The 26,437-nt window shown below is 42.0% G+C and overlaps 1 protein-coding gene across 2 annotated transcripts in view; it reads left to right on the top strand.

The window, feature by feature from the left end:
• Positions 1 to 7,998, top strand: part of ADAMTS18 (ADAM metallopeptidase with thrombospondin type 1 motif 18) — a 107,185-nt gene extending 99,187 nt beyond the window's left edge. For both annotated transcript variants that reach the window (XM_090062758.1, XM_090062759.1), the window contains one exon: positions 5,948 to 7,998. In XM_090062758.1, the coding sequence (XP_089918884.1) occupies positions 5,948 to 6,063 (116 nt within the window). In that variant the 3' untranslated portion in view covers positions 6,064 to 7,998. The remainder of the gene's footprint in view (positions 1 to 5,947) is intronic.
• The last annotated feature ends 18,439 nt before the right edge of the window (positions 7,999 to 26,437 follow it).

The following is a 26,437-nucleotide window of genomic DNA, read 5'->3' on the forward strand; positions in this document are numbered from 1 at the left end:
CACACTTCCCCCCCGCCCCCTTGCATCTCCCTTGATGCTTTCTTTCCTGTTAATAAGAAAGATCTGGCTGCACTGTGCATTATCTTCATCCCCACCCTAAAACGCTGCTGGGAGCATGCCATACACACATTGCCAGAGGGTTCAAATTGTGGATTTTCAATGGAGCATTGGCAAAGTGCTCTCACTGTTGCCACATTGAGGTCCTTAAAACTTCATTTTGCTCTCATTTCTCTCCCTTTGGTTTTCAAGATATGGTGAACAAGAAGAATAACCCTTTGCACGCCCAGTCCTGTAGTGTCATTCCCTCCCCCCGCCGGAGCTGTCATTAATGGCTTAGCTGTGCCTTGAAGACACTGCTTATAATAAAGGGAAAGTGTGGAGTTCCACCTTTCTAGCAGAAATATTCAGCCTTATGAAGCCTGCCTTTTGCAGCTTGGAGGCATGTACAAGTTCAAAGCTGTTTCCTGATGTGCACCTAGCTCTTCCTTAAATAGCTGCCCAGCTCTGTGGGGTAGCTAGGCGTAGAATGACATGTTGTACCATCTACCTGCCTGATCAGGGGTGCTTTGCAGCTGTAGATGAACAGGGAGCAAGCAGACTCCATGCCCTTGCCAGGGAGAGAACTAGGGCTCTGACTCAGCTCTTATACAGGCTGTGAAAAAGAGAGCGGTTTCTTGCACTTTCTTCTCCTCTAGACTGTGCAGGAGTGCCATGGCCAGGCAGAACATGTGCTCAAGTCCTGAAGTGAGCCAAGTCCCTACTTAGGTCAAGATTTATCAAAGTACTTTACAAATCATTCATTTTCAAAAAAACCCTGGTGAAGGATTTTAGCGCTCTTAAGCTAAGCGCAGACATTGAAAAAGTCCAAGTCGCATGGTTTTCTGTAAGCGGTTTTGAATCGGTAGCGATCAGAACACACGTTCGCCGTTTGGTGGGAGGAAGGGGATGGGCAAATCTTAGACCATGTTCTGCCATTTGTAACCTGGTCTGCGTGCGCCGAACTTCTGTTATGGGTATAGACTGATTACTGATCACTTAAAAGTGTAATGTCTGCTCACTTCAAAGAGGGGGAACTGAAAAAGAGTTGTTGCACCTCCCATGGCCACGGCAGAGCTGAATACCTTCAGATCCTAAACATGGGCGACTGGTGCCTCCTGAGTCTGCGGGGACACCAGATCGCTGACCGGGGGTGGGGGGAGATTCCCCAACAGCCGGTCGCTGAGCCAGCGGTACTTCCAGTTTTGCAGCTGGTTCTTCCGGGGGGGCACGGCTGATCTCAGGGGGTATGCGTGCACCCATTACGCATCACCAGTGATCCTAAAAAAAGGCAATAACACAGCTTGGACCAGAAGGCTGGGTCAGGCATCCTGATGTCATAGATGCTAGGGTCAGAAGGGACCTCAGTAGGTCATCAAGCCCGACCCCCTGCCGTGGGCTGAAAAGAGCGCTGGGGCCAAAACTTCAGTTCTAACAGCAGATCAGCGTTCCTCCATATTGATTTGGGAAGCTCATTAAATGGGGAAGGTCCCACAAGGCATAAAATCCATTGAACCACTCTAATAGCCTACTACAATACTAGCACATGAGCCCAAGATAGAAAACAGAGACAGAAGTAATACAAAACCTGCTTTCTGTGAGAGCCCTGGGTCTCTAATTTGGGATTTATCAATCAGCTGAACCTGGGCTGGACTGAAGGAATGGATGAATTGGTCCTGAAAGGGAAAAATAAATAACTGAAACTAGTTTGAAATGTGACTGGAGGCTTCTGAAAAATCAGAAGTGAATACCAAACCTTGCTGTAATCCCTGCTGTACTTCAGGACATATTTTTTGTGAATTTATTAAATTGCCTTCCATCATGAGGTAGAAACCCTCCCTCCCCTCATTTCCCTCAGCCATATTTTACGTCCAGGCTAATGTCTGTTATTAATTTTGGCCTTAGTCTGTTTCTTCCTGACCCTGCAGCTGTAGAGCCCCCTTTCCTCTCTATTGCAACCGGGGCTCCAGACTCTGGAGATCAATTATCTCTTTGCTGCTCTCTAAGCCTCCATCGAAACCAGTGAATGTGGAGGGGGCCAGCTGTGCTGGAAGCACATGGAAGCAAATCACTCTCAGTTACCAGCCGCAGAGCTCCAGCTTCGTGAGCCATTAGGGAGAGATTACGGTAAAGAAATAAATGTTTCTGGGAGAGTTATCACACTCCCCTAGACAAGTTGGGTTTCTCCTCTAGCCATTTTTTTTCATTTCCATCACTCTGCTAGACGCAGGAACAGGTATTGTAACTCACAGGCAGTAAATCCAGATACTTGGAACACCTTGACAAGAAAACAACTTTAAAAAAAGCAGTTACATTTGAAAACCCAAATTTGTCAGGGTCAATGGGAATCTTTCCAAAAATGTCTGTGGTCTTTGGATGAGGTCCTGAGACCTCTCCCAGAGTGTCTAAGTGACTTAGGTGCCTAAATCCAATTTTCAGGCAGGGCTTTGGAGGCCAAGTTCTGTTGCCCTGGGTAATACATAAGCAGTTTTTGAAAATGAGTCATAAACCAATTTTGAAAATTTACCCAAGGTCACCTTAGGAGCATGGCTGTGTTGGAGCAAGCGCTGAATGATCTTTCTCCACATTATTCTGGCGTTGTCTGCAATGCCCCTGCTCATCAGTCAAGGCCCTGACTTAAGCTGTCACTGTCAGGCGTGGTAAATTGTTCAGTAATCTGAGCTGTGGGTGGTGGATAATGGATTAAGTAATGCAAAGTTGGGACTACCAGTTTCATTCCTGCTTGACTCTCCACTGTGAATGCAGCCCTTCAGAGGGGAAAGACTGCCACCTGGTACCAACCCAGGGAGTCTTGCAGGAGCGTTTGCCTAGTGCCCGCATTTTTGCTTCATGGTGCTGCTTGCTGTTTCCTGGACTAGTCGCGGCATAGCACAAAGATGTCTCTTTTCAGGTCTTGTGATTTTTTTTTTTTTTTTTTTTTTAAGGCCAGTTTATAAAAATAAAGGACTTCAGAAACGCCTTAAGCATTCTTAAAAAAAGAACCAGTATGATGAGGTAGCAGCTCATAACAGAGGCACGCCGGTGAGTGGTGTGACTGAGACAGGGGAGTTTTTTTTCCTGTGCCACCACTTGCAGTGGCAGATCAGCGAACGCAGACAGCAGTAGCTAGATTGACTACGTCTCCCTGTAAATTCCTTTACTGACCATGTGAACAGCACTTGAGAGCTGAGTGGAATCTTTTCCCCATGACATTTCATATTACAGCACAGCTATAAATGTGTCTCATTTAAAAGTTGTAATGCTTCTTCAGACATTTTTGAATTTGTTTATAAATCATCCGGATGAGTCATCACTCTGGACTTTAAAAGAAGTATAAAGTGCCCATTACAAAAAATGTGGACTCAGACGGCCAGGAATTTTTTTAAACACACGGGAGTTTACATGCGAAAACTCCGTAGTAGATAAGCAAAGTAAAGCATGGGATTTCATAGTCTGATTGCTTTTTTTTTTTTTTTTTTAATTAAAAGGTGCGACTTTCAAAGGTACATTCTGGTGAACGAATCCTTCTCCCACTGAAACCAATGAGGATTCCCCTACATCAGTTAATGGGAGCAAGACAGAGCAAGGCCAACATCAAATGCTTGTGAAAAACCCTAATTTTTTAAAGTCATAGAGCATATATACAATATAGTAGATTGCAGCATTGTGATTTAGATTGCTCGAGAAGTCTCAGCTCAGATGCTACTTAACAAATTACATCTATAATTGATTGAGAACTTCTCATTTGTACTCACAAATACTGGAGGTATTTGAGTGTCAAAAGTAAGGAAGCTACAGTAGAATTTGTATTGTATTTGCAACTCTTAGCCCTTGTGGCTAGGGACAGAAGTTACACATAAACCGATTTAAGGGATTGGAAACTGGTTTAAGTCTGCAACAGAACAGAAGTTGAGTACACATAAACCACTTTCAAAATGGCCCAAGCCAGTTGAAGATAAACCTGGTTGAATGTAGTATCAGAATGAACTGATACTACAAATCAGTTTATGGGACTTCTGTTCCAGATCCCTTCCCGGTTCAAGTTAGCTCACAGTCCCCCAGCATCCCAGGACGCTTTGCAGCCCTGGGCTATGCTGTCTGCTCCAGTGGAGCAGGGCCTGCCTCACTCCTCTGCTCCATAACCTCTGTCCGTCAGCCTATAGGGAGAGGAGAGGATGGGGACAGACCCCCAGACTACCCTAAGGCAGGTTCCACACAGCACATGGGGGAGGGAAAGCTCCTATGGTGGGGGCTTTCTGACCCTTGGCAGCCCTCCCCACTCCCGGCTCCTGATCGATTCAGTGGCTGCCACAGGAGGGAGGGGAAAGAGTCCTTCTGGCTGGGTACCAGCCCATGCAGCCCAGCATGGCGTCACTGGGGAGTCCCAGCTTCGGGGGGCTTCTCTTCACCCCAGCCCAGGGTCCCCCACCCGGGGCAGCCCCAGGCAGCTGTGGGGAATTCTTCCCCTCCCCAACCCTAGAGCTGCTTGCCTTAGTCCCTGCGAGTCTCAGGGATAGCCCCAGGCAACCTCAGGGAGGAGAGGGAAATTCTCCTGCTCCTCCACAGCCAGTTTTGTCAGACCTGCTGCACTTCTGAGGCAAAACTTTTGCAGGGAAGTAGAATTCCCCTCACGCCTTGAGGCTGCCCGGGGCTACCCGGAGACTCCCAGGGGCTAAGGCAAGCACTTGTGGGGTTTGGGAGGGGAAAAATTTCCCTCAGCTCTCCGGAGGACCTTGGGATGAGATGGGGGAAGCCCCCCTAAGGCAGGGGCTCCCCAGTGCCCCCATGCTGGGCTGCATGGGCAGTCACCCGGCCCAAAGGACTTCTTCTCCCTACCTCCTGTGGCAGTGGCTGAAGCAATCGGCAGCTGGGAGAAAGGAGGGGAGGATTCCCCTTTGCTCCCCAGGGCTGCAAGGGCAGGGGAACCCAGACTGGGGGAAACCTTTTGAGGGGGAAGCTCCTCCAAGGTGGGCCAGCACCCGGACAGGGTGTCCTTAGTCCCCTGTGGGGGCTTAAGGGTGTCCTCAATCCCCTGTGTGTGGGCAGGGCATTGAGGGCATGTGCTGAGGAGTCAACTGGGGACACTCGGCTGGGCTGGCAATGGTCAGCAGCCTGGGAGATGTGCTCTAGCACCTCCTGCCTACTGGCGTGGTTCAGTGCAGGCCTGCCCCTGCCTTTCCCAATTAAAAACTGAATGTCAGTTCAGCTGGTTGTCAGTTCAACCTGTGCAGCTTAGAGGAAGTTGCCACAGTTGAATTGATTCTGCCTCGGGCTTTTTGGCTGTCTCTACTTGGCCCGCATGCACACAATCTTGATAACACATACAATCCATGTAAAGTATGGTAAGATATATACAGTTTATTTTGCGTACACAGACTTAGACATTTCTATAGAGGAGGAGAAGCACACACATGCACACAAACAGGGTATACGATCTTTGGTGCAGATCAAACACAGCATAGTGGTTATATTAACAAGCATTATAATATGCTTTACTCAGGGGTCTGTTTGTACAAGTAGCTGGTTTTACTACAGTAGTTATAATCTATAAAATTATATAGAGATTAGGGAAATTCTAGTCCCATTAAAATCAATAGTAGACCTTTGATTGACTTCCGTCAGGTCAATGGGCCTGTGGTTTCACCCTAAACCACTTTTAAAAAGTGCTGTGCTGTAAATTGTTTCCATAGCCGCTCAGAGATCTGAAGCACGTTACTTTAAAAGGTGAGCTGATAACTCAACAAGAAAGTATAATATTGAAATGAAAGATGGCCTTGCACTCCTTTAACTCTAGCCATCCAGCAGGTATGCATTACCAGCAAATGTGTAAAAATCAATATGCTCCAGTACTGCCCCATTTGCACAAGTGCTGAAACATGATCTAAACATACTGCTTGGATTTTTCTTTCAGATGATCCCTCCTGTGTGGATTTCTTCACCTGGTGTCATCTGGTCCCCCAGCATGGTGTCTGCAACCACAAATTTTATGGCAAGCAATGCTGTAAATCATGCACAAAGAAGATCTGATAGCAATATCTTATTCCAGCCCTGCAATGACAGGATTCTTCCCTTCAATTTATGTTGGAATTAAATTTATTCTGTGGCAGGACATGGTGCCACATAAACCACTGGTGGAAGAGACACATGCCATAGAGTAATATTTTCTAAGGGAATGTCTGAGGTACAGTAATAGTTGGACAAATAGTGAACAAGGCCTGGTTTTTTTGCTGACCTCACTAAAGTACAGGGTACTATGGATCACTTGAACACTAAGAAGCAAGGGACAAGTCGTTCTTTAAGTGTATCATTTTGCACTGTCTTATAAGGAAAACACTAAGGCAAGCAAGGCTTATTGGGATAATTTAATGGAATGCAATCAAAGGAGATTGCCAATTCCACAAATAAGGTTACAGTGTGACAGTATATATACCACAGTGTTGACATAGTTTCCTGTCCTTATTTGTTATGATGATAAACTTTCCAAAGGAAGGAAGGTGTTTACTGTCATTCTCACAAGAGAGAAATTCAGATGACTGTTGCCTGGAGAATGCAGTGTCACAGGTGCTGTGACCCCAAGAAGTAAAAGAGTGCACTACGGAGATATATGGTGCTTTTCTATTACACTTGCTGCTGGAAAAGCGAGTTTTGCATCATGCTATTGTTTTTATTGTTTTGAAGAATTCACCTTCTGCTTCGTGTAGAAACTCAGAGGTGGTTACCTAGCAACTTGAAATGTATTCCTAGAAATATTCAGCTGTTAGAATATGTTGGACGTTTAGCATTGCTGTGTATTACAAATACAATAGCATTTTGTATTTCAACTAACTCATCCAAGGATTTGGTGAGCTTAATGGTTATAAAGTTCTCCATCTTCTAAGCTCATATGATATGTAGTGTTATGGTTTAAACTTGGTTATCAGTAATAAATACTCAAACTATGTTTTGCCAGAAGCTAAATTATTTGAATACTGATATGTTGAAGAATGTTTCGTTCTATCTCTGCAGATTTTGGTTCATCGGTTACCGAAAAGGAAACAGAAGCTTGGCCAATCTTTTACTTCATGCATACATGTTGCTGAAGAGTTATTTATTCATACATGCAATATCATTAGCTGAAAAGTAGTAAGCTAACCAGAAAAAAAATTAAATCAATGATATATCTATAGATTTTCATAACGATCAACATCCACTTATTTAGATCAGGGGCCCTAAAGCAAATCGCATGTATTTTATAACACCTGCAATGATATTTGCAATAGCCACCAGGCAGTAGAGACCGTGTATTGAATGATACAATTTAAAATGTTACTGCATTGGAAAAACACCCAATTTATTTGCCAAAACCATTCTAACTGAGACAGGGCTGTGTCCTACTGTAATTTTCTGGGGAGTGGCTATGAGGGACATATTTATCTAATTCCACCCATTCCCACAACTGCTTTTGATGAATGCATCTCAATCTTACTGCTTGTTAAAATATCATTTCAAACTAGAATTAGCCAGCTCAGCACTAATGCCAGACAGTGGTCAGTTAAAATTAGCAGTTCCTTTTGCAACAATTTAAATGAAAAACATGTTTACTATGATACTTTAAGAAATGATTGGTAACATATCTCAATCTACTAGGCTCTGTCTGATATTGGACATCATATAATTATAACTTCTATTTTTTTCTAGGAAAACTGCAAGGGTTTTTTGTTGTTTTTTTATTATTGTGTCCTTTTATTATTTGATGTAAAATAATTAATTTATTAATGCATAGCTTCTCCTTTATATTTCATTGCTTACTTCCTTAAGTAAGTGACAACAATTCAGAAGAGAAAATGATAGTGCCACATAAAATATGGATTATAGTGTAAAAAAGCAAAAATATAAGTGTACTATTTAATTGTTTTATAAGTTTTTATAATAAAGTACTCTGTTTCATTATATTTTGAATTGTAAAATTCTTAAATAAAAATATGGCGGTTATAAGAAAATGCAGTGTATAGCGTATGCAGTTGATTAAAGTACTCCTGTACCCTAGGATGACATGCCATAAGGCCCTTCCCAGTAGTCCCAAACCTATGCTGCAGCTCTACCTAAGCCTGGAATGGTAGCAATAGTCATCCCTGCAAAAAAAATGTTTGGAGGGATGGGGGAGAGGTGATACCTTAGGTAGGTGGGTCTTCTCTGCATCCATTTACACAAGCAGAACTGTGTGTGTGGGAGAGAGAGAGACCATTGCACTCCAGTCATCTTCTCAAGTTTCCTTTTCCAGATTTGAGGGTTAGATGTGCTTTGTGTATGCATGCATGCATATGTGTGGGGAGCAAGGGGGCATATTGGCCATAGAAAGAGGAAATACTGACACTGTAATGCGACTCTTGAAACCAGGACCTTAGGTATACATGTCCAGAGCACCTATGATTTAACGTAGACCAGATGCCAGACAGAGCTGACAGAAATTCTTAACATCAAGGAACAAATCTTGTAAACCCTGAAGTGCCCTTGCATGCTTGTGCCTATGAGAGTTCCTCAAAGAGACGTGGGCTGGGGGGTCAAGCTATACCACAGGAACATTAAGGTAGAGGATTCATCTAATTAGCACACCACAGAGTATCAGGAGAATGGTTCAATTTCTTCTCCCTGCACTTGTATCCAGGAGAAGGAAGAACCTATCAAAAGATTGTCAGTATACGTCTGTGTATGAGAGCTATGCATTACACTGAGATTCCCCCCCGCACCAAAAAGAAAATTATTGTGCAACGTCAGGAATTAAACATGGGAATGCATACCTTTCATGAATTAGGCCTGAAATACACCACTGGTTGTTCAATAGAGCAGGCACAATGTGGGAAAAATCAGAGAAATCACTCAAATGGAGTTGGTTTTGCTTTCACCGACTTCAGCACGGGAAGGTGAGAATGATATAGGTTCAGGATAGGATCGGGGGACAACAACACGATTCTCTTGTACTCCTGATGGCATTTATGTTCGGTCTGCCCATGCACCTCTGACTAGTTTGGAATCATGTGCGGGGGCTCCCAGTAAGGAGCAATGTTTGTTTGGAAGCAAAAATGCCCATCGTCTGTCTTGCCCTTGTCCCTGCTGCATTTCTGCTTCATCTTTCCTAAACTCCAGCACTAGGATCTTTCAATGGCTGGGATGTTTTGGGGGTAATGATAGTACCCTTCTAGCTTTCAGTTTACAATAAGTCATATACAGAAATTAACACAGTAGGATTTTTCTCCACAGGTACCTGTGGTTTGGGAGAATTTACAGTTTACACTGGGTGTCTCTCTTCTCTTTTGTCTTGTACCTCATAACTGATTCTTGTATGGCTTTAGTTGACAAGGAGGAAAGGAGAAAAAAAGGGCACCAAACCCATCCCCAGGAAAGTAACTTCTCAGTAAAAGGGGGTTATTTTTATTCTTATTACGGATTATCTAAACCAATCAGAAGATCCAAACTGTTTCACAGGGTGGCTTTAGAGAGATTGTTTCCTGGACAATCACCGTCATAAAATACTCCTAAAGCATGCACTTGCAAGGAAGATTGCTGCAAAAAAAGATTTTATGCATTTTAACTTCCTTTATTGCAATTTAGCAAGTAAAAATAAAGAACAGCAATCAGAACAATGTTAGGTCCTGAATGATCTCTAGCAAATGCTCTATTAAACCCAGTTTAGGACCCACAGATTTAAAGTTACTAACGTGTCTTTCCATGAATTCAGACCCCAATCTCCCTTGGACTAAATATTTGGGATTAAAATGGACTGACGGCTGCTGCTGATTTAAAATATTGGAGATGAATGTTGGAAAAGACAATATTGAATAAAAATACACTATTGTGCTGTTGGATCAACCCCAAATTAGTAATTATGGTTGAATCCTCATAGTGGTATGCAAACCTTGGCAGGTTTCAAAGAGGTAATTGCTTCGGGGCACACTTTATAAAGCAGAATGGGAGCTTTTGATTTAAGGAACACCTCTGTAAGATTTCTTCATACTGGTAAAGGGTGTATCTGAATGGTTGATTGTTTAAATCAAACTCAACTATCTTAGATGTCCGGAAGACAAGAGATGTTGTTGGAAGCCAATGAATATTTCACTCTATGTGGTTTTATAGTAATGCAATCCAAATAGCCTGCTTCCTTTATTTTTAGCAAATCCTGTTCAAACACATCAGCACAATAAATTGTTGATTTCTATTGCAGCAGCACCTAGGTGCCTCATGGTCAGTGGCTAGGGCTCCATGGTACTGGGACAGCATACATGTATAGTGGAAAGGTAGGCATTGCTACAAGGAGCTTAAAAACTGAGAAACTATATGTGGATACAGCACACATAAAAAATAGCTATGATTAGTAATAGAAGTCTTAGTTCTAGCACAATAGCTATGTGCCCTTTATCACACATTTATTTCAGAGATCAGACTTAAGGAGGGTTTTGGAAAAGCCCAAGATGAATTAGAGGAGGTAATAAGGTGAATAAGCAATGGAGGAAATGAGATAGGAGTGGGAGTTACATGCCAAGTGAGGAGCAGAAATAAGGGCTGTCAGTGGAGAAAATGATAAATACAAAATATGAAAAGATTTATCTTGGCTGTGAAGGATGTCTGCAAAGAGGTAAATTTGGGGTGCGAACATGAGCCTTTGTTCTATCTTTATTAAAAAGATACAGCTGTCAGAAAGAACACCTTGAATGCTCACTAACCAGAGGTATATGGATATCAGCCAGATCTATCTGACCTCGGTGCCCCTTTCCTGCGCAGTGTAGCAGTCACTGTATTGAACATGGGACCAACAGGTTTGAAGACTCACCTGTTCAGATGTTCTTCAACTTGTAGTATATAAGCTCTCCTTGACTTCTGACAGTGTAACTAAGGGCAGACAGATTCTGGGGTTATATCCATTGTTGGGCACACACGATTTGCTTTGCTTTATCTCTCTCTCCTGCCTTTCTGTAAGGCTGGATTTAGCCTTACAGAATTTAGACCCCTTTATATTAAGGAGATCTGTTGTAGTTCAACCTCAAGTCACTCCAGCTTACCGGCTTTCTGCATTAGTTTCACTTCTACTGGCTCTGTTAATCAACCAAACAGACAAAGATGTGAGATGTTAACATATAATTCCATTTTATAAAGCAGTGCAGGTACAAGTTGCCACTGAGCCTTGATAAAAAAAAGAGTTTATGCAAATTGTAGTTGGCATTAATGGCCATGCAGAACTTTCATTTACCAACCTGTACCCCACCACCCTGGGCCACATAGTAATTTATAACTAGGAAAAATAAATTATATATCCCCCCAAACTACAGTGTTTACTTATGTTGCATTCAAAATAAATAAAAATGGAAACCCGCCCCCCCGCCAACATTTGAATGAAGTTTGAGACTGAGTTAAAATCAGCGTTAAGAACATTCAGAATTTGGACAGCAATTTGGTCTTTAGCTTAGTCTTTGTGTTGTGATTCATGGTTTATCTATGTTGAGAGCGGGAATATGGTACTAAAATGTTTTGGGGCCATCATATGCAGAAATAATAGTCTGCATTATCTTGAAAGATTAAAGGTATTTCCTTAAATTGGAAGGCAAGTTCTAAGGTTCAAGCACTAGGACAAAATACAAGTTCAAGAGTTTCTATTGGTTCTTGCCAAAAGAAGTAGGTAAAGTGGTGAAACAGTCCAGAAACCACCTCCCATAAAAGAACTAGACAACCTCACTGGAGTAATGTGAGCCAACATAAATGAGCCTCGTGGTTTGGGTAAATGATATACATGCGGAAAGGAACACATTTATAAAAGTGCTGCTGAGTATCTTTGTATGCTCACTTTGGAATGAAATGCAAAAGAGGTGCCAATGTCTGCTTTGGTTGCAATGGACGGTTGATGAAATATTTTAACTTGAAATAGTCTATACCCTCTGAGAGAGTCATTCTTGCTTGAGCATGACAGAACATTTAGCTTGCATGGACACTGGTATTGTGGTGAGCTGTAGATATCCTAGCTGTTAATTGCCCCACTGTCCTAGATACAGACAGACACAGATTCTTCCCCCAAAAGCCTTATATTCCAATCAGAAAATACACCCAAGGCTGGGAGAAAGGACATAGTGAAATTTCCCTTTTATAGATGGGAAACTAAGGCACGGAGAATTTAACTGACTTCCGTAAGGTCAAACCAGAAATCTACAGCAGAACTGGGAATGAGCATTAATCTTGGGATTGCCATTTTTCCATGCTCTAGGAAGAAAACAACATTGATATTTCCTATGGAATCCATGTGATATTGAGTTATATTGAATGTTTTATGTATTTTTATCACTGAACAGGAAGCATCTAACCACAAAGAGATTCTGTTTTAGCTTCTGGATTCTGCCCATAGAAGCAGAGAAATTTAGATATGTGTCAACATTTAGGTTGACCCTCCAGCATTAAATCAAGTGATGGTCACCCAACTCTTAACGTGGCATTCTTCTGGTTGTCTGGATATAAGATCATTCCTGAGCTTCATTTATATCAGCTTGATTGCTAAGGATCAATTTATTTGTTTTGTTGTGATAAAGGCCAATAATCTGCTCAAAATAAAGTGTGAAAATGGGCCAAATCAATGTCTTTGCAAGAGGTTTTTAAAGGGTTTAGCCTAGGTGAGGCATACTTATCCTCTCTATGGAAAGGAATCCTGCATGGCATCTTGCAGGTGAATGGAGCTTGTCTGTCAGGGAAGATTGTCAGCCCCATCCCAAACTAGGGATCTACAGTCCCATTGAAGCCCTTTACTACCATATGAGCTCTTGACTCCCCACAACCACCCTTGGAAGTGTGCTACCAGATGGTAGTGTGCCCCAGGCCCAGGCACTGACTTAAAGGGGGTGCAGCTGCTGACACTACCGGCCCAGCTGGCACTGTCCTGGCTGCTGCCACTGCCCAAGGCACAAAACTTGCTTGATCTCTTTCTGCCACCAGGTCCTCCCTGGGTCACAACTGACCTCAGCACGGCACAGGGGTGCACATCTCAATAGGGTAACAGTCCCAGACACTAATTTCTTTTCTGACTAATTTTCATAATGACTTTGGGATGACAATATATTCAGCCAATTTCCAGTGCTAGTTTGCTTACTACCACTGGGGAAGACCAGGCAAAGAGATCTCTGTGAGTAGCCAAGGGAAATGGGGGAACAGCGAAATCCACCCCTCCCCAGCAGTGTTGCTTTTCAGTGTGGCACAGGAACACGTTTCTACCCATATACTGTCTCTTCTGGATGTAGATCAAAGGATATCACCCAGTCTGGTTGGAGAAAAAGACAGCAGCATGCTTCACTGAAAACTAGATCTCTCACTTCCACATTGCACACCTACTACAGCTAGTTTGGGGGCCAGGGTTCACATAATTTTTCTTTAATTTTTTTTTAACCCAATACTGCAAAAAGACCTTAACAGCTTATAAAACATACTTTTTTCATCTGTTGCTGGCTTTCAACAACTGAAAAAAAAGAGTCTAGTTTATTTTTGACAAAAAATCAGAAGAAAAGTTTCCAAAGTAACGAAGTTTATAATTTAAGAAAAAAACCAGTTTTCATTAGAGAGGTTTTGCAAATGATATGTTTCAACAAAAAGGCTCTACAGAAAGGAGCATGCTGGTCTGGGTTACTTGCAGCAGATGATCTGTCCTTCTCACCCTGTGAGTGGAATAAGAACATGAAACTTATAACCAACTCCACTACCCACCGCAGATAAAATGTATTCTACTTCTGAACTCATTAAAGGGAGTTTAAGTTTCAAAGCAACAAGTATAACAGGCTAATTCTCTGCTAGTAGATAATATTAATAAGACTGTCTCACATTAAATTGGAAAGCATCAGTCCAAGCTGCTGGCACTGCCTGCCTGAAGAGAGGGCACTAGCTGAGATATTTTTAAAATAAAGTGTCATTGCTAAATGGTTTAATACTAACATGACTTCTTTATAACTGACATTGCCGGGGCATGGGGAAATTGTGATCACTGCAGACAACAATAAGCTGCAAACACAGATTTCTCAATATTGTAGGTGCTTATTCCAAATGTACCATGTTCCACAGTCTGAATTTCTGGGTGTTTGGCATCTGTTTTTAAAATACTAGTTGCAAAACCCAAATTGCACACTCTCAGAATGGGACATCTTCTTTGGGAAGCTTTCAAAGGTAGGGCCAAATACTCAGTGGGGGTAAATGTGTTGCTGATTTACATCAGCTGAAGAGCTGGCCTCTAAAATTAAATGGGCAGAATTGGAGTTATACTTGTAGCTTAATGCAGATTACATTATGCACACGATGCAAATACTAACAATGACAGATAACCAAGTTACAGTCAAAATGGTTGTATTGTTGGCTGAACAATTTTGAGACAACTTTTACAGTGTAGCTGGGTTTGTTCAGTGGTACTCTGGTAGTTTTGCTAGGGCAAATCTGTGGCATGCCAGTGAAATTCCCAGGGGTCTGGCTGAGGTGGACTTATGTGAAATTAGGTAAGTAGCTCTCCAGTAATGTAGTATCTAAAACATTCACCAATTGCTCCATTTTATCTCATAGCAGAGTTATCTGAGAGTAGAACTAATTAAATTTCCAAGGATGGTGTTCGTGGTGGACCAGTTGTCTTGGTACCTGTGAAGAAAATCTGATCTATATCATTATTAAAATGCAAAGTTTCCCTGAATTCTTGTGTGCTTCCAGTTCATTGACAATTGCTTCCAGGGCGCACACAAGCCAATGTGGGTACAGCGACCCTGATCTGCCAACGTGCAACTGGGGGCTTCGACTGGGACTACGTACAGGGTATATACAATTTGTATGTAGAATTCAGGAAATTCGACCTACAGCTTGGCAAACCTTTGGCACCTGCTATACTCTCTGCCCTCTACAGTGTCTCAAAGGCTTGTTTTAGTAACAGTTTTACAAGAAGTGTCCACAGTAAAAAGACTAACACTGGGGTTGGCAACACTGTCTAAGGCTGGCAGTCTTAGGGCACTAAGGCTGGAAGCAGCCTGGTTTACTAAGTAGGGCACCGGACACCAGAGCTCTTTGTATGACTTGTATGACCCTGGCCATTGGCTTAATCTCTCTGGGCATCCTTTAATCCCCCTCCTCTCTTTGACTTGGCTATTTAAACCAAAATTTCTTTGTGGCAGGAACTGCTGCATGCTATATGTTTGTACAACTCCTAGCACAAAGGAGGCCTAGTTTTGGATGGGGAGGCTAGGATTACTGTGATACCAACACTAATCCACTGAAAGACCAGTTACTGAATAAAGGCTGAACAGTCTGTCCTTCCTGTCATGACACAGGTCCAAGGCAATGAGGAGAAGCCAGCACTACCACCCACGCTGTTCCTGTCATTTGGTTAAATATAATAGGGGACTTAAAACCTTCAGGCCTGCTAATCTGGTCCTTTTAATACCAACACTTAATTCACTTTAAAAAAAAAAAAAAAGGAAAAATGATTCCATGCTCTGCCTATGGTTGATGATATAATATGTTTTTCTCATGAAAGTATCCAGTAATGTAGCTTCATCAACATTCCAGATGACATAATTGCAGCTTGCTCAAGTTAAAATCAGAGCAGTTAGGGAAGTTTCTTATACTTGGTGCTAGCTTTTGTACATGCCCTTTCTTGATTTTCTCATTAATTTTCTGAAATGATTGCCTATTGGAACCCAGCCATCTTCCTTCAACCACTACAAGAGCTCTCTGAAAGGAGAGTTTACACAGCCATTTTCAGGACATCTTCATTCTCTGTGGCATTGTAATGTACTAAGTATATGGAAGAAATGCAAATTGATAGAAATGTTTTTGCACCTAAGAGCTTTAAAAGTAAGTTGCTGAAAAGAAATTTGCCGATAGTTTGTTTGCGTGTCGTAGAGCCTTTAGGTATTGCTGACTGGTGCGTTACTCTGAGCCTCTTTTTTGGTTATAACACTTTCTCAGGTTATCCTTTCCTACTGGTAATCCCTTGATGGGGGATGGATTCTGCAATATAGCATCCTGTGATAATCCATTTTGACAGGGGAACAGTGGGCATGTCTACACGTTCATTAATACGCAGTAGTTACTGCACATTTAATTTAATACTTGCTTAACAAAGTGCTAAGTAAATGCACCATAACTACAGATACTGCACAGTAGCACCGAAGCTCATTTTTTTTGTGCTGCTTACTGAGCCATAATCTAATAACACTGTGAAGTATCTTATTAGCATGGTTTTTGACTGGCACGCTACTGCACAGGGTCATTAGACTACTGCACAGTAAGTGCCTTGAGTAGATGTGCCCTGTGTTGATTAAAAGTTATGGCTTTGGAAAAGTGAAGCTCCCACTGCCATTTATGTTGGAATCCATGTACAAGTTGCTGCTTTCCATATACCTCTTAACAGTCATATCTAATCAAGATAAAATAACACCATTTTTATGAATTCCTGGAGAAATATTCCCCTCAGGTGCAGTTTGAAAAGTCTGATCAGCTCTGGGATCATGTTTTAACTTTTCATATTAATCCTGCAGATTGTGAGCTAACAATGCAAGCTTTCATATGCACTTGCTGGTGAGAGAAAATAACCTTGCAGATTGTCATTACTCCAGCTAAACTTGCAAGAGACAAATTAGGGCTTAAGGCAAACAAAGGCCTAGGATCATGCAAAGGCCTAGGATTATTTGTATGAGTAAGAGGGAGTGTGCAGCTTCACCATATCAAAGAAAAAAATAAGAGCTGGTCAAAGATCAGAATATATCTTAAGCTACAATATCTGGTTGTGCCATTTCCATGACGGGTTTTCATAGTTCAGCTGGAGGAAGTCCTCTGTGTAGAAGGGGTACTACTGGCTGGCCAAACTGAAAGAGAAGGACAAGCAAATGGGCTAGGGACAGACATTCAACAGGCTTGACCCTGAATTGATTCAATCTTTGCAGGTTAGTCTAACCTGCAAAGCTTGAACTGATTTGGAGGTGCACAGACATTCCCTTTTCATTCTAGAAATGCAAACACATGCCTGCAGTGGCTCAGGCTAGAGGCCGGGGTAGAGGGCACAAAAGCAGCCCTCCCTTCCCTTCAACAGCTCTGAGCTGGGGTGGGGGGGGGCATGTGGCAAAGCCCCAGCAGGATGCTCTGATTATTCCTCACCTGTCTTGAGTAGCCCAGCAGGGAATGTTTATCACCCCTAACTCAGTGCTTATCAACCCATTAAGAAAACAAAAACTCTCTCCATTAACTAGTGGAGCTCTTCTTAAACAGCTCTTCTAAGGAAGGATATTAAGCTACCTGTTGATCAGCTCCAAAAAGCCTTTCTGCCTGTTGTTTCCCACAGCACAGACCATAGCCAGCATGTGGTGTGCTAGCTAATGTGGAGGTGTCTATGAAAGGCAGTGGGGTGGGGGGAATAATCCCTGCTTAGCAGGGGGGAAACCAGGCAGATGCTCTGTGCCTGCAAGTCTCTGCCAGAGCTCCAGCCATGGAGCAGAGGGGAGGGGCCAGCTCTACTGTGGAGCAGAGAACCCTGCCCAGCACAGAGAGCATGCCAGGATGCTGGGGGAATCTGTGACACAAAACAAAATGTTTAATGCTTTATACCTGCAGCAATGATGCAGGGTGGCTGCACAGGTACGTGTGCATGTGTTTTTTTCTCTTTCATGCTGCTGTATAATGCTGTTAAAGTCAGTAGGGTGACACTTGGACTTCAAGTTCAGTACATCTGTAAATTCCTTGGTCTGTTAGTGCCTCCACTAAAAAAAAGTGCTCAAATGGCTGGATGGATCTAAGATCTTCTGAATGTGAGCCTCTGGGATGTGATTCTGATACCCAGAGAAACCCATCAAGCTCCTAGACACTGCACAGGTTTCCCTGCTTCTGATACAGCTAGTTATAATTATCAGAAGAACCTTTCTTGAAACGCTTTAGAACTTCCAATTACCATATGTATCCCAGTTGTTTCTGGGCTTTCAACTAATTTAAGAGTGAAGGGTACATGTTTCAAGAAATAAGAGCTGATTTCACCAGTCTCTGTTTTCTAACCTGTGCAAACACCTTTGATCCTAGGAGCTTCTTTAGGAGCGGCTCTCCCTCCATTCATTCCCAACTGTGGGAGCACATGGAGTTCAACTCATTTTCTCTTTGAATCTTTGAGCCAGGCAATGGCTATGCCTCATGGAGATACCCTGCCTCCCTGCTCTTGCCCTTCTCCCTACTCCCAAGACCTCTACCCTAACATTACATTGTAGCTGACCGCTGGCACTTTGACCTGCTGAGATCAAGCAAAAAGAAACTAACAAGGGCAAAGCCTAGGATTTCAAAGGCTGAGTCTAAAGTCTTGTGTTCAACAATGCTCTGAAATGCTCAGTAGGCTGGAAAGGTCCCATTCTACACAACTTCCCTTTTAGTAGAGCCCATCCCTTGCGTATCAACCACAAGTTTCATACTCTGCAAGTTGCTTTGTCAACTCTTGGGCTATTAGAAGAGTAAATCTCCCCTGGTACACACATCCACTCTACCTCATCTACTCTTAAGCATTGTAAATCATTTCAGTAGTCACCACATTAAGAGTGGGTTACTATCACCGGGATATTTGTTTTGGCCCTGCCATTTTATCACCTGCTATAGATGAATGAAAGTGGTATAGTCAAAGGAATTTGATTTAAACTGTTTATTTGATTTATTATTAATGCTCAGCATGAGAGAGCCAAATCCTTGCAGTAGGCAGCATCTTTATCTTACATGGTGATATCGAGTGGAGACTGCTCTCTAGCGTAATATCAGAATATAACAAAAAGTTATACCTTCAATATTACTGAAAGTATTAAAAATATATGTATTCCTAGACAGCCACCTAGTGGGCATGCCAAGAAATGAGCCTGTTATTTAAATATTTATATTTGCATACTTATGTTTAGTGAAGTTTTTTTATTAGTTAAAATTGTATTATTAACAAAGAAAGATAATTAGCGATGATTTTGAAAAATTTTCTCGTCAAAGCAGATGTTTGTTGCACAGAAGAGTTGATTTGGAATACTTTAAAACTTTTAGAGACAAGATTTTTAATAACTTTGTTTCTGTAATGTATTTTTGGGAGAAGTTAAGTTTAAGATGCAAGACATTTCCATGTTTTAAGCATAAGTCTTTATCAAATTTGAAACTTTCCCAGGAACTAATATATTTTTGCATTTGTCAGTGAGCCAAACATGAAACCAAAATGAAAAGTTGTAGTTGAAAGATCTTCTCCCTAAAATGTCTCAGAGTCTAAGAAAACAACCATTGTACAATTTTCAAAGTTTAACTCAATACTAATAATGTCCTTAAAATATTATTCATAGCAGGTTACATCAAAACAAACCAAAGCCAAAACCCATTTAATAAAATAATCAGCTTTTGATAACGAAAAAATCTGAATATAGATAATTTTAGGTAGATTTGGAGAAAAACTGATAGCTACAACCAACAACCCTGCCTGCTTATCTGATTTTTTTCCCTGAGGGTCTCCTTTGCATGTATGCAATGATGTTAATGAAATCCTATTGTAGATTATATAGACATCATCTCAAAGGGATCTCATTTTGGCCTTTATAAGTGCATCTATGAATTTTTATGTATGACATGCTTTAATTTGTATATTTTTCATGCCACCATTCTTGCAAGCATAAAACTTGACTACGGTAGTGAAATAGTGGTAGTTCTCATAAACAAGGGAGTAGCAGGTATGAACCAATTCATATGAGCAAAATAGGTTTAATAAATTTTTCTGTGCATAGTCTTCGGTTCAAAAAATAATGTTGTTTACTTAGGTAAAATGTCATAAATGAAAGTTTGCTGTTGCCATTTTAAAGGTTGCTTTTGAAAATACTGACAGTGGTGCACATCCAGCAGAGTTTCATGCTTCTACCTCTATCACACTTCATAGCACTGTTTGACGTGAGTGTTGATAAAGCTATCAATTTGCAATTTTACTGTCATGTCTATACCCGCAAATGATGTAGTATTAAAATGCAGTACGGCAGAAGTTTGTACTTTGCTGCTCAAATGGTAAGAGAGCAATCATTACTTCTAAAGCACTTTTGTTAAGAAGCCTATTTGTCAGCGAGCCAAAGATGAAGCTGAAATGAAAAGAAGTTGTTGAAAGATCTTCTCTCTAAAATGTCTCAGACTTTAAGAAAACAACCATTGTACAATTTGCAAAGTTTAACTCAATACTAGTAATGCCCTAAAAATATTATTCTTAGCAGGTTACATTCAAAACAAACCAAAAAGTAAACCCATTTAATAAAATAATCAGCTTTTGAAAATGAAAAAAACCCAAACTTAGATAAGTTTAGGTAGATTTGGAGAAATACTGATGAAACTCAAAGTCATTTTCACACCTCAGTGCAGCTTCTTTTTCTTTCTAGCACTCAGGTTTTTAATGGCCAGCTCCATTGATATACTGTACTAAAAATAGCTGGTTTACACAGTTTTAATTTTAATCCTGCTAAGAATGATCAGCAGCCTGCACCTAATTAAATATCCTCAACAAAAAGAAATGCTAGGAGAAAGCCATCTCTCATGTGGATCAGCTGATTTTAATTAGGACTTACTCTTCAGACTTTCTTACTATCCCATGGTGCCTGCTAGAAAGAACTCAACCATAGCGAGACTGCACAGTCACAGTACTCCCCCCTCCTCACCGAATCTTCTTGTCTTCACGTCTGTCTTTTTTACACCCGCTTCTGATCTTCTGCTCTAATTTTTAGTTACTTTGCAGTTTGCTATCATCTAGCTGCAGAGATGGGTTTCTTAGCTGAATTTTCCTCTAAAACTCCAAACAGAAACAAAAGCTAGTTCTACAAAATGCATAACATTAGCCATTGTGTCCCCAGATTTTCTTCCCTTGTAGGTCTTGGCTTATGGTGCTGCTGTTTTATTTTTTTTTTTAAATACATTTGCTTAATATACATAAGTGAAGGGCTCTGTCTCACAGCGAGGGAAGTTTTTCCTAGGAACATCAATTTGGGGGTGATGGGTTAAGTTCTGTTTTGTATTCTGTTGATCCATTCCCTTTTTTCCTGGAAGATTTTCTCAGCTTTTTCATTAATAATTTGCTCCTCCAAGGAATGGGGACTTTTTTGAGACTGGAGATTTGACCCATGTTTAATCCAGTAAGCCAAGGGGTCATCTTATCTTCAGTACCGTGACAAACTGAAAAAGATACAATTTGCAACATACAGAGCATTCAGTTTAATGCGATCTTTTAGTGGGAGTAAGATCACGAGTTTAAGCCCTGAGTTTTACCCATTTACCTTCTGCAGCAGCCTGTGGTTTTTCTTTAGTAATTACTACAATATTTTTCCAGTAATATATTTGATTGTATCCAGTTAGAAATAGTAGACATCCCAGATGGATAACTTATTCATTTTGTGGTGTCCATTGCTCCTGTGAAGAATTCATCGAAACTACTTGTCCTCTTTGATCTCTATCCTGCAGGTCTTAATAGCACCTGCAAACTCTTGTAAAGATATCTCACGTGCCAGGAATTGGCAAGCTTGTGTTGGTTATTACAATACGTGCATCTCAGTGATGTTCTTCCTTATCTTTGTTCATCGTGTTTTGTACCTCTTTACATGCAGCATTTTAGATTCGATCAAGTGTACAGTGTCCACATTTCATAAATTTCATTCTAGGTAGGGTGACTTCAATTGCTTAACATATTGTAAATGCACTGTCAAGGATTAATTCTGCATTTTCTAAGAGTTTCTCTCTAAGGGTTTTGTTCTGAATCCCAATCACCGTTCAGTCTTTTATCAGAGATTCAATTGCTCAGAATGCAAGATTGGCTCTTCAGCTTCAGTTCAGCCAAACTCCCTATTTTCCTTCCTTCTATATCTTTCATACATCCCATTTTATATCAAGTGAAGTATTTCTTAAATTTCTCTATTTCTGTTTCATATGCAGCTTCTGCCTCAGATAAATGAAACCAATTAAAAGTAAGGACTTCAGAACCAACCACTGTTAAAAATAAAGCGACCTTCTGAATGCCTTCCTTTTGGCTGACACCTTTTGCTTGCAGATGCAGTGAAATGCTGTTTGAATTTCTTTTTTCTGCTTGTTATATTTCCAGAGAGTCTTAGCTCTGTTGGAGATTTTAGTCAAGGTATTTCTCTAAAGTCACTTTACCCCTGGTACCATGTGTTCAGGAATAACTAAGACAAAAAGTTTGATTGAGGCTGGCTTCATGCATTGTCTCAGTGCCAACTACCTTTGCATTATATAACATGAGCCTCTTCAAAATAGCTCTTATCTTCAGTCCTGTAGAAATGAAGAGGATTTTGGGGGACTGCTGGTCCTGACTTTCAGCTGACATAAGTTCTGCCTTGCAATGACTCCTCTGACTTTTCACATCAGCGTAAACAGGATTAGAACCGAGCCTACTGTACGTGGTTCTGCAAAGCAGATTGGCAGATCCTTGTAGAAGATAAGCTGGTAGAAATATATGGCCTCTGGGTCAGATCACATATTATCTTGAAATATTATGCCACAACTTCATTAATAATAGTGGTCTGTCATACTGAAGTTCTGTGGGTAAGGCAATGTGGAAACTGTAGGTGTGAACCTAGGATCCCCCCGGTTCCAGCACAGATAATGTCTATTCATGCTCTGCCATTAGAAAGCTTTTTGACTTGTGAACCCAAGTTAAAATTGGCATATAATAAAGTCAAACTTTTTTTTAATACAATCTAAAAGGAAAAAAAATCTAGCTTCTGGTAATAGTGAAAAAGTGTTTATGTTCCTCTCAAGTCACTCTTCAGTGGGCCCAACCATGACACTGAATGAACTAATAGAAACGACATCCTTCTCCATCCTTACCTGGAAGGAAGGATAACCCTGACTCTGGGTCAATTTTGTTTGCATCCCCACCGCCCTCCTGGCCCTCTCACCCCTGAGAAGCAGTGCAGCCAGGCAAGGGCGCCCCTCCTCTTCGCAGCTGCTGTGGCTCAGCTTGGCTTGGCAGGGCAAACTCCACCCGCCGCAGCTCCAGCGCCTCCTGCCCTGGCCCCGCTGTGGCTCTAGGCTTTGTACCAGGCTCCTGGAGGCACAGTAGCCTGCTGGCAGAGCTGCCTGCCCCCGCACCCCTCTGCAAGGCTGCAGTGGTGCCATCTCTTTGCAAACTTCTTGCCTGCACCTCCCTGAGCTGTGCCCCTCCCGCAACTTTCCTTCATGCCCTCCCGGGGGGTATGCCTCACAGTTTTAAAAACACTGCTCTAAGATGATTTCCTATAGAGTTTTCCTTTGCTTTTGGGGAACAAACTCTGGATTGCCATGTTAATTCCACCCTGTAGCAGCGCGGGGTCCTAGGGGTGGCCATGATCTCCCCTAGCACCCCCTACCGTGCCAATGTGATACTAAAGCACCCTCACATCTCGCCCGCCACATCTTTGATGTTACCAACGTATAAGGGAGGCTGCCTTTTGTCCTCTCTGACACGGTGCTCTGATGTATCTCGGTCTCGGTTCTATTTTGGGTGACTCGGTGCACCCTGGCCTTATGGGCTATGCATAGCTCCAACCACCCCTATATCATGCCCCGAGCCTCGCAGATGTACCAGACATTGTTTGGTTGATTTCCTTCTCTGCGCCTCATGGATGCTTTCTGGCTTGTCTAGTAGCTTGTGACCCCACTGGCTTTCTCTGGCTTGTCCACCTTTTGCGGCGTCTTGCGACTGCCCGCTTGGGGGCGTCTTGCTTTAGGGCTCAGGTGGCCTCAGCCTTACCTGGCCCCCTCCCAATCCTCTGATCCTCTTCTCAGGGCTGGGGTCACCCCTGAACGTTGTGCCCTCTCTGGCACTGGGGTCCCCATGCTACCATGGAGCCCCTATGAGGCCTCCTCCAACCCCTAATAGCCTCACCCAGTCCTCTGGTCTAACAACAACAACAACAGCAACAACAACAAAACAATAACGCAAGCCCCTGGGCTATAACACAAAGCTAAACCTCCTGACTAAATGTTCTTCAAACCACCCCACATCTCTCACCCGTGTAACTAGTGGCTGGTACATTCAGGCCTTTTCCCTTTCCCACATTCAGGGCCGATCTCTTTCCCTCTGTCAGGCAGTCCTCCTTCTTCCTGGCTACCAACAGAGAGAGAGAGAGCCCTCATAGCCTCCAGTCTGGGTCTTATAGTAGTCAGCCCTGCCCCTTCCGGTCAGCTGACTCACCAGGGGTGGGCCCTTAGCTCCTCCTGGTTGCTCCTAGCAACCTATACCTGAGCCCATACTACTCAAGTAGCAGGCACCTTAGTACCCTGCTACACACCCCTATTTTTTTACCTGGTCTTTGCTCTTCAACCTGTTCAAGACGGGTAAGAGCCTGAACATGTAGCTCAAGTCTGGGAGGTCAAATGTAGAACTACTAAAAATTTACCTTTTTTATGTTAGAAAAAGCCATCCTATGGGAGTAACATTCTAGTTCAATGTAAATCACCTTTGAGCATATAGAATTAAACATGGATGGGAAATAATTTTACTGCCTGCTTCTATTTTTCAAAGCTGACATCCTGGCAGTCCAGAATATTAAAAAAGCATATGGTCATATTACTAGTACATGTTATGTCAGTTCTTTATGTTATCTCGTGAAAAGAAGAGATGCAAGAACACAACACAATTTTTCCCATGAATATTCACTTGAATATTCCTATGAATATTTGACAACTTCACTTCAGCTATGCTTAGCCAGCTCCTTATATATTTTGCTTCAAGCCAGTACTGTGCAGTCAAGATAGGCGGGCCTCACAAATTCTGTAGAAGGCAAAATTTTGAAGTAGGAAACTTTGAGAGCAGGAAAAAAAGAAACTACATTTATTGGATAATATGCTTGCAAAGATCAGTTCTCTCAGTTCTAATGAAAATACTGTAAAGAAGATTGGGCTGTCTGAGTCTTTGGGGTCAGGGAGAAATGTTATCTTGCCTGAGTTACTGAGCTATACTTATGAATGTCACATGTCCAACAGCATGTGTGCATGGTCAATACCAGACACCATTAAACTCAAAACAAGGTGACTGAGAGAAATACGCTACTGAGGTGGGAGATATAGTTTCTTGCTTCTGGTCCTCATTACTGAGTGATTTCACGAGCATAACTTGATGGTGAGTAGTAGGGATGCTTTCTATTATAAGCACAAGGGATTTGAATCGGGCAGTCTGCACAACTTTGTAAGACTGAAAACATCTGGCTGCTCATCCAGAACATAAAAGAAGTATTAACTCATCCTGTTTCATATTTTACACTCAGTTTTCTTCATTGATCTACCCTAATGCTCTAAATTTGGGAATGGATGTGTTGCACCATAGAGGCAGATTTCCTGATAAGATTGCAGTGATGATAGAGAGGAAGGACTGGAATAAATACTTATGGGGGGAAACTTTAAAGCACAGTAACAAGTTTTATGTTTTTCTTCCCATTGGGGAATTACCATGAAGATGTGCGATTGTTCCTAAGCTTTGGATTGCAGAGCATTTGCTGGAGGTCAGTTGAACCTTGCAGGGTGCTAACTCCCCTAATTTTCTAGAGCATCAGGTGTCTTTGAATGTCATTGCAAAAAAGGGATGCTTTAATAGCATCTGGAAACAGAAAGCAGGGGAAGCCCATAGAGCTACATATCTATATCTATGTAAGATAAAATGAGGAAACAGGAAGCTGTCTCAGCAGGCAGCGGAAGGAAACATGCAGTACAAGGAGGAGGAGCAAGACAGCTAAACTCTATGTCCCTGGAAAAAAGAAGAGAAGATAAAAAGAGAAGTTCATCCCCAAATGTATCATCAGCTCTGGGACGCTAATCAAATGTAGACTGGCCTTGACCTCAGTTCAGCCACTTTTCAGTCTGCCCTCAAATCCCTTGGGGAAATCCTGAATGAAATCAGTAGAAAAACTCCTCACCCTATGTAGGCAAAAGTTTACCTTTTATCTTGATTTTCTTTCACTTCTTTATGGTCTGGCCCAGTCCCTTCTCTCTAGATCTTCAAGAGTTTTCATGGCACCCCCAACTACAACCACTACAGGAAGTGGGATTCCTCTCCCCTTCGGTGTTGCCTTATCACTTTCAATTCAAAACTGCCTGCCGGGCACCAAAAACTTCTCAAGAGTCTCTCCACCACACCATACTCAATCTCTTATTCATACGCTTCCTATACATTTGCTCCTTTCCTAGAGGCAACAGAACTTTAGGGGTTATTATTTTACTGAGACTTCTCTTGAAATACAAGAAGCAGCTGATCTGACAGCCTTGCATTTCCTAATTAAGTTCTTCCTTACACCAGGGGTGGGCAAAATGTGGCCTGTGGGCTGGGTGCAGCCAACTAGGCCATTGTATCTGGCCCATGGGCCTCCTAAAAATGTTAGAAAATTAATATCTATCTGCCCCTGGCTGCCTGTCATGCAGTCCT

This window comes from Crocodylus siamensis, chromosome 9 (genome assembly GCF_052110815.1).
Source record: "Crocodylus siamensis isolate JL-2025a chromosome 9, ASM5211081v1, whole genome shotgun sequence".
NCBI lineage: Eukaryota > Metazoa > Chordata > Crocodylia > Crocodylidae > Crocodylus > Crocodylus siamensis.